General features: G+C 45.7%; 2 protein-coding genes across 4 annotated transcripts in view; one reads left to right on the plus strand and one right to left on the minus strand.

The window, feature by feature from the left end:
* Positions 1-1,348: 1,348 nt before the first annotated feature.
* Positions 1,349-2,179, plus strand: LOC128744378 (uncharacterized). The gene has a single exon (XM_053841354.1). The coding sequence runs from the start codon at positions 1,349-1,351 to the stop codon at positions 2,177-2,179; it is 831 nt and encodes a 276-aa protein (XP_053697329.1).
* Positions 2,180-4,424: 2,245 nt separating this feature from the next.
* LOC128742367 (uncharacterized) overlaps positions 4,425-13,693 on the minus strand; it is a 39,340-nt gene continuing 30,071 nt past the window's right edge. For all 3 annotated transcript variants that reach the window (XM_053838706.1, XM_053838704.1, XM_053838703.1), the window contains exons 3-4: positions 5,471-5,737; positions 4,425-5,389 (exon numbers count right to left, since the gene is read on the minus strand). In XM_053838706.1, coding sequence (XP_053694681.1) covers positions 5,240-5,389; positions 5,471-5,737 — 417 coding nt within the window. In that variant the 3' untranslated portion in view covers positions 4,425-5,239. The remainder of the gene's footprint in view (positions 5,390-5,470; positions 5,738-13,693) is intronic.

The following is a 13,693-nucleotide window of genomic DNA, read 5'->3' on the forward strand; positions in this document are numbered from 1 at the left end:
CGGTCTATACATTTCTTCTCTACCGACCTGGGCGTTCATATCCTCGATGACGATCTTGATGTCCCGTGACGAGCAGCTGTCATACGTTGCCTCCAGCCTCGCGTAGAACGCTTCTTTCTCATCGTCGGGTCTACCTTCGTGCGGGCAGTGCACGTTTGTTCGCGCAAAAACTTTATCACCCTAATGTATAGCATAATATTGTACATTCTCACGCTCTTAAGCGTAATGCATTCTATCAGACACTCACTCTCCCGTTATCAATAGATCGAACGTAGTCGATCATAGCTATATGTACCGATCAGCATTAGATAGAATAAATTAGTTATTATCAGACTGACCGTGCGCGCAGATCTATATCGCTCTGTATCCGATTAAAGTCGAGGATAAATATATCCACCAGTTTCCTGCATTAAAAGTGTTTTAGTTAAAAGATCAGTTTTTGTGTGCAGTTCTATAGTCCGAAATCCGGCTCAAGGTTGATCCTGTCGAAACATTTTTGGTCCTTCGAACCGGATTTCGGGACCATTTGAAGTTCCTGCGATCGGAACGATCGCTTAGAAAAAAAAAACCAGTGACCTATGGACCTTGAACAATTGAATCGAAGAAAGTGAACAATTAACTTTACGAATTGTGAACAATTGGCATTTAATGTGAAAACAATTGACATTCGTGATTGGGTACAATGCACTATTGTGCACCATTGAACATGTGCTTAGCCTTTGACGGCTTTTAATAAAATCAGTGAACTGCATCTGAAGAGCAGTGAAATAAAGCGACTTTAACAGTGGAATAAATAGTTACCGTTTGTAACCGATAATAACTGGTGGTTACAGAAACTTTCACCGGGCTGTTTGCTGTACATCACTGAGACGCTAATACGAGCGGAGCGTGAAGACGACCATCGCACCGAGATTGCTGTAACCGGGGAAGTAGAATTTGCATGATTTGGTTTGGTTTGTGGTGGCTTGCATGTTACGCTGCCGAAAAATTGCATGTGGTTAATAAAGTGATAATAAAGTTGAGCATATATTCGTCGAGTTTTTTTGCATTCTTTGGGATAGAGCCCTGGCATTTTATGCGAATTGTCCCCGGGTTGGAAGGTCGGTCTTGGAATTGTTGGCTTCTTTATCTAATTGATTGTGATCTGCTTTGTTTCACGAATTGCTGCTGTCAATCATTATCTGTCTATTACTTCGCAAGGTCGCGCGGGACGTCGAGTCGATTGTGGGTATTTTTGTAAAATCAGTGCACAGTGGAATTGATACATTACCGGTGCAAGTGAAGTGTTATCATTATTGCTTCGTTCGCTGATATAATATCCAGTGCGGTGATTCATTAACAAGTGATCATGACCAACGATCTTCGTGAGCTCGAGAAGCAGGAGAGAAATCTCCGGAAGACATTGGAAGCGATGCAGTATTTCATTCAACATTATACTGCTGACCAAGTCGATCAAGATTCGGTCCGTGCGGAGAGATTGGAGCAAGTCTTTCAGGAATTTCATACTGTCCGTCGTAAAATAGAGCTATTAACCGATGAAGTTTTCCCCGATGAACCATGCGACCAAAAGGAATCCCAAGAGCAACGTATGGCTCGTATTTCTGTTTTAAAGGAAGAAAGAGATGATGCAAATGTTAGAATCATCATGAAGGTGGAGATGATCTACTATAATCTTAAAGCTGCACTTTCACGATTGTCGATAAAACCCGTTGATGCCATGCCAGCTGCCCAGCCTGTGTTACAACCTGTCCAAGCTAGTGTTTCGAAAGTGAAGCTGCCTGAAATACGATTACCGAGCTTTAGTGGACAGCTTAAGGAATGGGTCACCTTCCGGGACACTTTCTGTAGCCTGATACATAAAAACCAACAATTATCAGCTATGGATAAGTTCACGTATCTGAAATCGTCGCTGAATGGAGAGGCTCTGCAGGAAATCAATTCTGTTGAGATGACAGAAGCGAACTATGATGTGGCCTGGATTACACTGGAGCAGAAATATGAGAACAAGAAATTAATAGTGAAGGCTCATTTGGATTCGCTATTTTCAGTAGAAGCGATGAAGAAGGAGAGTTACGAGTCACTAAGTAAACTAATCAGTGATTTCGAGAAAAATCTATTGATGCTGGATAAGATTGGAGAAACTACAGCGAATTGGAGTACCATAGAGATGGTCGGGTAGCGGAAAATTTACCCGAAACCCGCACCCGTACCCGTACCCGCCGGGTACGGGTCGGGTTCGGGTATTGAAAAAAAATAATTTGCGGGTTCGGGTCGGGTACGGGTTTGGTTTTGAAACCGGGTACGGGTCGGGTCGGGTCTATTGACCTCGTTTAACACTAAAGATTGTCGGGTATCCGGACCCGTACCCGTGCCCGACGGGTTGCGGTCGGGTTCGGGTATCAAAAAAAATAAACTTGCGGGTTCGGGTCGGGCACGGGTTTTTATTTTTTTTTCCTAATCGGGTACGGGTCGGGTTCGGGTATTCAAATTTTCATACCCGACCATCTCTAGAGTACCATACTTGTACACATGGTCTGCTCACGATTAGATCCGACCACTCTCAGACATTGGGAATCCAACCATAACTCAAAGACGGTTCCCACGTATACGAATTTGATTAAATTTTTACGCGAACACTGTTCGGTACTGCAGTCAGTCACGACGAATAAACCAACTACAGTTCAAGAAAAGTGTCCAAGGTTTGGTGTGAGTAATGCTGCAGTTGAATCAGGGACTAAGTGCATATTTTGTGGAGGAGCATTTCATTCTGCATTCCGTTGTTTCAAGTTCCTGAAGATGAAGGTTTCTGAACGGTTTGATGTGGTGCGGCGGAATAAATTATGCCTCAATTGTCTGACTGCAGGCCACCAAGCGAAATCGTGTCAAAAGGGCTGCTGTCACCATTGTCAGCAGAAACAACGTTAATGATGCTATAATTGAAGAAACGGCCCTTTATCCTCAATACACACATTCTCTCGTTGATCGCCTTCCAATCAATCACGCGATCCTGCATTCCGCCCCGCACTACAAAGCCCGTCCCCAGTTCGTTGGTAGCGCCACCGCTCTGGTAAAACTGGGCCTTTCCGCCATGGATCTTCCATACCTTCTCTCCTTTGCGACAGATTTCCTGCAGAGCTACGATGCCGAGTTTGCGGGGTTCAAGCTGTTCAATCAGCACCCGCTCGCAACCTGTGAAATTTAGCGATCTGCAGTTCCAAGTACCAAGTCGCCATTCGTCGTCCTTGTTCCGTCGCCTAGGTCGATGCCGAATATTCCGCTCCGAATTTGCTTGAATTTTGTTAGTTGTAATTTAATTTAGGATTGTAGCCGTACTGGGGCAACACTACCGAGTCTCGCGATGGGGCTGCCATCTTATAGTGCCGAGACTCACTATACCTCCTTCCCGGTTTTAGTATACGACCTTAGTTTCCACCGGGGTTGGTTACCCGATCTTTGCTAAGGTTGCTCGTATTCCGGCTGGTACCACGAGGAGGTCGGGATCGGAGTTGCTGGATAAGAGGCTAACGACCACTATGGGGTCTATATTCCGCATTATCCAGCCGTTTACCAACTTATGGTTGGCTCCCAGTCGAATCCCAGCTCCCAAATCTTAAAAATAGTCCAGTGAAGAGCCGTTGTCAGCGTTTCTCGGCCATGTTTATAAAACACTGCCGGTAAGCGGTCCTTACCTACAAATTTGCTTATTTGAGACGGTACTGTCCAATGAATCAAAATTGAGTCAAAGTGATCGAACCATCCCGAGCTACAGGATCACCACAACCAACAAAATGATCGGATATATGCAGCACATCTTTCCGATATTTATTCTTCGGGACAAACTGGCCGTTCAAAGGTTCCAGAATGTCTTCAATGTGATGGTATGGGGATGTTTCTCCAAAAATTGGAAGGTTCCATTGCTGTTCATTGAACCTGGTGTTTAAATAAAAACTAAATATATCGTCCGTCGTCAAAGAACACTACAAGAATGTTTCCAACAGGATTCTTCACCGTCTCACCAACTGAAAGTTACACAGGCTTGACGTGAGGACAATCTTTCGGATTTTATTTCTTCGAAAGAGTGGCTTCTGCCTCTTCTTCTGAATTGAATCCTCTCGACTTCTATGGATGGGGTTACATGCTAGACAAACTTGGGAGCACAAAAGGTTTTGACTGTGGGTACTTTCAAGCAACGTTTGGCGAAGATTTGGGATGAAATGCCTTAAGATATCGTGTGTGTTAGCTGTAACGCTTTTCCACAACGATTGCGATTAGTAATCAAAACTTCTTCAGCCGCTCCTTATCTGGAGCTTCCTAGAATAAGGAGCATCGCCCGTTCACTAATATCCACCCTACCTTTAATTAAAAAAAATTATTCGTTCGCGGAATCTTTCTCTTTAAACGCTAATGCAAGACGGTTTGTTTAGAATGCACAACTTTTATTAAGTAAGATTAGCGCAAAACCTTACTGAAAGTTATCTTATACTTTGAATAATTTATAGCTAGACTTTTAATGATTTACAAAATAGATTAGGTAATATAATTATAACGTCTTCCAAATGTCTCTGGAGAATAGCGCCACCCTTCGGTTCAGATCTCGACATATATTAATGTGTTAGTATCGGGCGGGCGCAATAGCATTATTATATCCTATTTATCACGCAAGCAGAAGTTTTAACCCCTCTCTAGATATCCCCCAATAGAGCGCCAAAACAGTTTATACAATGAATGAGTAATCATATCAAAAAATCATCATTATTAAAACCAATTGTTTACCTAGGAAGCGTGATACAACTATCCTGCTCTCGTTCTAATACAAAGTGTATCGTGGAGAAAATATCTAATTGACATAACCAAATATATACAACTTACTGTACTAGTAAAAGGACTTGCTTGTATCTTCAGTAAATGGCTTGCATAGAGTTTCTGTTTGTTTTTTTTTTTTTCTTCAGTTTTCAGTGCTGTTGCGTGTAAAATCCTATAAAAAGCGCCCCCTGCGTTCAGTATTTTCTAATGTTACCCTATTATTATACGAATTATACAAAAACTGCATCAATTGATTTATGATGATAAAACTGCGTACCATATCAAAAACTGTCTTCGAAATTTTAGGCCATCCAACTTGGCCGCGACACGATGTCACATAATTTAATTATTTTTCATCACAATTGCGGTCGTTTGCTTCCACAAGTATAATTAAAGTAGTCTTCTATAACAATATTATCGTTCTGGATTATTTTTGTCAGTTCCCACTGCTGCTGTTCGGCATCGGAGGTAGATTCGGCGGAACATACTCGATAAAGTTGGCTGGAAATTGTCCTCGCTGACCGTACAGTTCACCGTACAACCACTCGACGTTGATTCGGTACATCACGGTCACATACTCGTTCTCCTGCAAAGGAAAAATCAAAAATATTCTAACTATCCCTAACGGCTCTTGATTGGCTTGTGGCTGATGAACGAACACCCTTACCGCAATCGTCAGATCCTCCGGTGCTTCGGCGTTGAACGTGTACAATACACGAACTTGTGGATGGTTAAAGCTATCGGTTGTTCCACTAGAACTAATATCACCGCAATGGCCGCTAGCACTGGGACTGGCGGCGGCTAGTCGCTCCCCGGGCAACGGTACCCTCACCTCCAAGTAGTTGGCCGGAAACATCCCCTCACAGCCGCGCCGGTTTCGTCCGAGCAGCCACTCCTCGTCCAGTCGCTTCAGCAGGTAGATCTTTTCGTTTGTCTGAGGAAAAATGGTTCGAAAGAAGTTTGTATTGTAATTTCCACTGCTTACTGTTGGATAATTTCACTTTCATCGACTCAAAGCTAAATGTATTCGTTGCTGTGGTTACGACCTCTCTACTTCGATAAACAACTTGCAGTTGCAATGAGGTATTAGCGTTTACTGAGAACAAATATTGCTGTAGCAGTTGAAAACCGTATTGATTGACCACAGACGTACGAAATTTGGCATTATTCTTCAAGTTCAAGTGTTCTGCTGTATAGGGTACGCCAAAGAACCAGGAACTATTCAAGAAGTTCGGAGGCCAAATTTCGGATAAAGGGAACTCTGTGCAGTAGGCATATTCTTTCAAGTACAGTGGCGATAGAGAGGCAGAACATGGGGTCGTTTTCGTAGTGTGTCTGAAAGCAAAAGCAACGAGTTGTCCGGTGGAGGCCCGCAGCTGACCGTAAATGTGTGAGAGAATTGAGAGCAAATTAAGGACAAAATGATAAAATCAATGATCATTTTTACATCACTGCTAGGACGAGTTCTGGCAAAGGGTGAACATGTGCATTCCATAACCTCTGTTCATTAACTCCTATTACTACCTCCACGTGCCGGCTGCGGTAGGCAACTTCGGTTGTCGTATGCTAACAGAAAAGGGGGCACAGTGGCTCCCGCCCACACTAAGATGGCAGCCCCATCAGCGGGATAAGGACCTTAGATTAACAGTACCGGAACACAAAAAAGTTGCCGAAAATGAAAGAAGAAATCTCTCTGAATTATTGGCAACGACCTTTAGCATGAAAACACGGACACGAATCGGAACATGGAATATACTGACCCTTGCCCAGCAGGGCAAACTGATGGCTCAACTTGCAAGGGAAGCTAGCCGCCTGAAGCTTGAAATCTTGGGGCTGAGCGAGGTCTGCTGGCCGGATACTGACGAACACAGGACATCATCCGGGCAAGTCTTGCTCTACTCTGACATACGAGATGAAAATGCTACTCGAGAAAGAGGAGTTGGATTCCTACTGAGCCCAGGGGCACATGCGGCCCTGATGAAGTGGGAACCGATAAATGAGCGAATAATCGCTGCCAGATTCAGAACACGGGTTAGAAACCTATGCACCAACAGATGCTGCCGACCTGCAGGAGAAAGAGTTTTTACAGCCAGCTGAACAGCGTGGTTGAGAAAATCCCGAAGGGGGACATCCCAATCCACATGGGCGACTTCAACGCGAAGATCAATGCGGACTTTGAACGCGTCATGGGACGCCATGGCCTAGGAGAGATGAGCGAAAACGGGGAGCTGTTTACAGAATTCTGTGGTAATAACAACATGATCATTGGTGGATCGCTCTTCCCCCATAGACCAGTGCATAAAGTCAAGTGGGTTTCCCGCGACGGCGGAACAGAAAACCAAATCGACCACATCTGCATCAGCCGGAAATGGCGAAGGAGCCTTCTTGATATACGCAACAAACGCAGCGCTGATATTGCATCCGATAATCATCTTGTTATCCCTGAGATACGACTGCGCGTCGCACGTGTCCAACGACGGGAGGAGTAAGTTGGGTGCCGCAACGACATCCGCAGATTGGAAAATCCTGAGGTGAAAAGGGCCTTTGTCGAACAACTTGAATCTTGAGCCTCGGAGCTGCCACCTGGTGAAACCGTCGAAGAGCAATGGACCGGCATCAAGAACGCCTTCATCACGACCAGTGATAAAACCCTCGGCAAAGCGCGCAGCTGGCGGAGGGAATGGATTTCGGATGAAACTTGCAGGAAGATCAATGAGCGGAGAGAGGCGAAAGCCGGCATTGAGCAAGCGCGGACCAAATCGGCTGCCCGTCAACGATACGCCGAACTGGAGAGGGATGTTAAACGTGCTTGTAGGCGGGACAAGAGAGTCTGGACTAACTCCCTAGCCGAACAAGGAGAAACCGCCGCCGCCAATGGGGATATCCGTTTCCGTTTGTTGTACGATATTTCTCGCCGCCTTAGTGGTGCCAGGATGAATACAAAGATGCCGCTAAAGGACTGAGCTGGTCAGCTACTGACTGACCGTACAGAACAGCTTAAGCGGTGGACTGAACATTTTGAACAACTCTTCCGAGTTTCAAATGTCAGAGATCAACAAAACCAGCAGCGTATGACGCCTACAGTACGTCGAATTAATCGCGTCAACTTGGAGGCGCCATCGCTGGATGAAATTGTAACAGCCATCAAGAGTATAAAATTCAAGGATAGATTGTATTTCAGCCGAAATGCTCAAAGCTGACCAATCGTTGTCAGCCCAGATGATGCATCAGCTTTTCAGCAATATATGGGAAACCGCAACTTTTCCGGTGGACTGGATGCAGGGCATATTGGTCAAAGTCCTTAAGAGAGGAGACCTAACTGGATGCGGTAACTGGCGTGGCATCACGTTGCTCTGTATTACTCTCAAAGTACTCTGTAAGGTAATCCTCAACCGGATCCAGGAAAAGATCGACACTACTCTCCGGCGGCAGCAAGCTGGATTCCATATCACAACGCTCCGCATTATATTGGAGCAGATCAAAGAATTCCAGGACTCTCTTCTGCTGGTGTTCGTTGACTTCGAAAAGGCGTTCGACCGACTCAACCACGAAAACATCTGGGGCGCACTTAGGCGTAGAGGAGTTCCAGATAAGCTAGTCCATCTCATCGAGGCTCAGTACGAGGCGTTCTCGTGCAAGGTTTTGCCCGACGGCGTCTTGTCCGACCCCGTAAAGGTTACTGCAGGCGTGAGACAGGGCTGTATTTTATCACCGCTTCTGTTTCTCATCGTTATGGATGAGATATTAGTTGGAGCAATTGACAGTAGTTCAAATCGAGGATTGCCTTGGAATCCTCTAACGATGGAGCAGCTAAATGACCTCGACCTAGCCGACGACATTGTCTTGCTCGCACAACGCCGAAACGATATGCAGAGCAAGTTAGATGGCCTCTCCGAGAGCTCCCAGGCAGCAGGTCTCACAGTCAGTGTAGCGAAAACTAAGTCCGTGGTAGTGAACACTGACAATTCCACCAACTTCACAGTAGCGGGAGTTGAGCAGGTAGACGCCTTTCAAACGCCCGATGGTGGTACCAAGACTGATATAGCCACACGGATCAGGAAGGCCAGGGGTGCCTGTGCAGGTCTGCGAAACATTTGGCGCTCAAACCAGATCACTCTACGTACGAAAACCCGAATCTTTAATTCAAACGTTAAATCCGTACTGCTGTATGCCTGCGAAACGTGGTGCGTCTCAGTGGAAACAACGCAAAAACTGCAGGTATTCAATTACCGGTGCCTACGATACATCATTCGTGCCTGGTGGCCTGATAACTGGATATCCAATGAGGAACTCCATCGTCGGTGTCATCAACGGCCGATAGCGACAGAAATTCGTGAGCGTAGGTGGAAGTGGATCGGACACACCTTGAGGAAAGGAGCGAATGAGGTTTGCAGAGAAGCACTCGACTGGAATCCACAAGGACAGCGTAGAAGAGGCAGACCCAGAGGCTCATGGCGACGGAGCTTAGCCAACGACATCCGGGCTGTAGACGAGAACCTGTCCTGGCGACAGGTAAAAGCCATGGCGGGTAACCGTCAGCGGTGGAGATCTGTGATCCCTTTGTTCTGCCGGACAGCAACTTTCAGATGCTGTTGAGTGGAGAGGTAAACACGAAGGTTCGACAGGAAGAGGATAAAAATTGTGAGTGATGATCAAGCCTTTGACACAGGAGGAGGTTAAGAAGCAATCCACCGGATCATGGTCAGGATATGGGAAAAAGAACAAATGCCGGAGGAGTGCTTGGTTGATCGCTCATTTGCCCTATTTTGAAAAAATGACATCGACTCGAACGCAAAAACTATCGAGGCATTACATTGCTCAATTTCGGCTATAAGGTGCTTTCCCGTATCCGTATTCTGTAGACTGAGACCGTTAGCGAAGTCCTTCGTCGGCCAGTACCAAGATGGTTTGCGTGAGGATCGCTCCACGATGGATCAGATGTTTACCCTGCGTCAGTTCCTAGACATGCTCCGGGAGTACCTACAACTTGCAAACTCATCATCTGTTTGGTGTGGATTTTAAGACGGCGTACGATTCAGTCAAACGAAAAGAGCTGTGGCAAGTTCTGGTAGAACACGGGTTTTCCAACAAAACTAATTACGCTGATTCGTGCGACGAGGGAAGAGTTTAAAATCATGCGTCAGAATTGCCGTCGAAATTTCAGACGCTTTTGTGACGTTGGATGGACATTGCCTTCAAAGATGCAATACGAAGAGCAATGGGACTATCATCACGAAATCTCACATGCTTCTTGGTTTTGCGGATGACGTCGACATCATCGGAACTAACCGTAAAGCAGTGGAAGAGGCCTGTGGGTGTTTTAAACGTGTACGCTCGTGATATATGTGACAACGGTGTAAGCTTCGAAGTAAAACGACGAATTGCAGCCGTAAATCGGGGTTTCTATGAATTACGTAGTCAGCTGAAGTCCCGTAGTTTGCAAATTAATACAAAATTACGAGCCTTTAGACGCTAGCAAATCAGTAGTACAGCGCGAGAAGTGTTGGGTACTACTGCTGCAGCCACTTCCAGAGTGGCAATAAGTGACTGATAAGAAGAATCGAGCCAGAAGTCACATATTGGCTGCAACTGTGACACGCCAGAGCAGAGAGACATATCGAGATGCTAGAACTGCCGAAAAGAGACTTTAAAAGATCGTAAGAAACGCCAGCACTGGGATCACGATCAATGGAATCAGGAACCGGACCATTTTTTTTTTTGTATGCCAGAAGGGCATTGGGTTAAAAGGCCACTGCGACAGTCTTAATGATCGTCTTTTGTGGCAGGCCCCGATTGCTGTACACAGTTTACGGATCGCTCATACCCATTGATGGAGTTGAGCGGAATAGTTGTAATCCTGTGCCCCAATTCGGTACTACATGGTTTATAAAGCCAATGACCGTTTTGGGATTTAGGCTCCATACCTGATATGGAGTAAGAAGGAAACTTCCTAAGAAGTTGTGCCTTGATAATGCAAGAGCTCCGCAATAGCAGAGCAGATGCGCTGAACTTTCAGGTTCAGAGTTACAAAAGCGGCAGGTGTCAGATGATACCTTGCCGATATTCTTTAAATGATAAAGAGCGGGGCTGTGTCCTGTTAGGAGTCCCGTGATCGTGCGTAGTTCACTACGAGTTAAATGGAGTAGTTTTTTAGCTACTGCAGGGTTTGGGTAGATAAACTGTTTAGCTTGTCTACAACCCTGTGTTTGATTCCAACGGGATGCTATTTCTAGCTTTTCCCATGTCATCAGTTCGCCTTTCACGGCGGATGTGGAGGTGCCCAGAAACGGTTCAGGACCAATAAATTGCTGAGCTGGTCCTTGTCTTGCTAGGTTGTCAGCAAATTCATTGCCCTCGATTCCGCAGTGACCGGGCACCCAAAGTAATAAAACTTTGTTTTGGCGGGAGAGTTCCCTCAATGCTGTGCTGCACTCCCAAACTAATTTGGACACGCATTTGGCGGACTTGAGAGCCAGTAGTGCTGCTTGGCTGTCCGTGAAGATACCGATTTTCGCATGCCTGTACTTTCGTTTCAAGCATATTGTCGCACAGATGTATATGGCATATACTTCTGCTTGAAAAACGGTGGGCCACTTTCCTAATGAGATAGTTTCCCTGATGCCGGGTCCGTAGACTCCGGAGCCTGTGCAGGCCCCCATTTTTGAACCATCTGTAAAAAAACAGATAGTTCCAGATGGAAGATCTGGCCCTCCATTATTCCACATTGAGCGATCTGTTTCAATCACCTCATATGGAACGTCCATATTGGGCCTGGCTTCCATGCAGTCAGAGACTGAAGTTACTAAGGGTGTCAGATTGAATTCCCGAAGTATGCGAAGATGACCGATTTGGTCACCTTCGAGTATGGTTTTACTCCTTTGCAACCGTAGTGCGCCGAGCTCTGCTTCCTTCTTCACATGAAGATGCAAAGGCAGTAAGCATAGCATTGCCTCCATGGCTGCAGTAGGTGTTGTACGCATGGCACTGGTAACTGTAAGACAGGCCAGGCGCTGAACTTTGTTTAGTTTGGCTTGGGCTGTCACCTCATTCACCTTTGGCCACCATACGAGTGCAGCATAGGTTATCCTAGGCCGTGCAATAGTAGTATATGACCAGAAGGCTAGTTGAGGTTTCAATCCCCAGGTTTTGCCAAATAGTGACCTGCATGCCCAGATAGCCGAAGTTGCTTTCTTAACAGCATAATCTACCGACCATACCAACTCGTGTTATGTGCGCAACGACAAGGAGGGTAAGTTACCCTGGGTAACCTGATTACCTAAAGATCAGAGATGGCCAGGCGTTCGAAACAATATTTCGATATACTGTTGAATGGTGTGTAGGAGATATAGTAGGCATAGCGTAGAGGATTAGTATATATAAGAGTGACATTAACTGTAAAATAGATCATTAATATTCTAACAGTTCACGAATAAACATTGTCTTAAATAAATGGCTGCAAATTTTGCTGCGTCGCTGATCGTAAATAGGCCACTCGAATGGGTATGGAGGATAATCCCACTTTTGATAATTGTAGAGGATACTTCGGGAAATTCTTTATAAAACGTTTATTCGTCCGCTTTTCGGAGGTTAATGAATCATTTTTAAATAAACGTCGCCTTTATATAAACTTCTGTTGTGCGCTACGCCTACTGTTTCTCCTACAGGTGAATAAGATGTGGTTAAAAGAAATAGGAACAAGCACTGGATGCACCAGCGAGGCGAGGTTAAAAAAGCAGCTAGAGAGCTGAAAAACGGCGACGCAGCTGCAAAGGATGGCATCCCCGCCGAACTTTTAAAAATCGGGAGCGAACGGCTGTATTATGCAATCCATCAGGTTATGGACTGAGGAGGAATTACCTACGGACTGGTTGGAAGGTCTCATAACTATGGCCTATTTACAAAGAGGGACACCAACTCGAATGCAGCAATTATCGAGACATTACTCTACTCAATTCTGCATACAAAATTCTCTCCCGCATCCTGTTTCTCAGACTGAGGCCGTTGCAGGAAATATTTGTTGGCGAATAGCAGTGCGGTTTTCGAGGGGGACGCTGCACGACGGCTCCAAATGCTCACTTTGCGACAGATGCTCGATAAATTGCGGGAATTTAACTTGCAGACTTACCATTTGCTTATAGACTTCAGTTCCAACCTAACTTATTTTAGGCTGATACGTGCTACCCTTGATGGTTCAAAACCATGTGTCAGGATAGCGGGTGAGATATCGGACTCGACGTTGTGACGTTAGATGGTTTGAAGCAAGGTGACGGACTATCGAATTTGCTGTTCAACATTGCATTGGAAGGTGCTATTCGAAAGGCAGGCGTGCAGAGAAGCGGTATCATCAATCCGAAAGGTTCACGGAGGACATCGATATCATCGGTGTTAACCGTAGACCTGTGGAAGAAGCGTACACGCATCTTAAGGAGGAAGCTGCGAGGATAGGACTTATCATAAATTCTACCAAAACGTACCAAAAAGTATATGGTGGCTGGTTCGGGTGATGGAACTGCGGTGGGTTTGAGGTGATCGACGAATTTACCATTTGTTGAAACAACAATGTGAGCTGTGAAGCAAAAAGGCGGACAGCGGCTACCAACAGGGCCTTCTATGAATTACGTAGCCACCTGAGGTCCCGTAGCCTGTAACTTCGTACGCTCGTGCTCTATAAGACGCTAATGCTCCCGGTGGTACTCTAGGCCATGCAGCGTGCACGTTAAAAGAGGGCGACCGACGAGCTTTTGGTGTTTCTGAGCGTAAGATCCTGCGATCAATTCTTGGCGGCATATTAGACGAAGGAGTGTAGCGCAGGCGCATGAATCATACCAAGTATACAAAGATGCGAATATTGTGAAGCGACTAAAACACGACAGGCTATAATGGGCTGATC

This window comes from Sabethes cyaneus, chromosome 3 (assembly GCF_943734655.1).
Source record: "Sabethes cyaneus chromosome 3, idSabCyanKW18_F2, whole genome shotgun sequence".
NCBI classification, from domain to species: Eukaryota; Metazoa; Arthropoda; class Insecta; order Diptera; family Culicidae; genus Sabethes; species Sabethes cyaneus.

Coding starts and splice junctions, on each gene's coding strand:
- LOC128744378 (XM_053841354.1), top strand. CDS start 1,349: ATGACCAACGATCTTCGTGAGCTCGAGAAGCAGGAGAGAAATCTCCGG.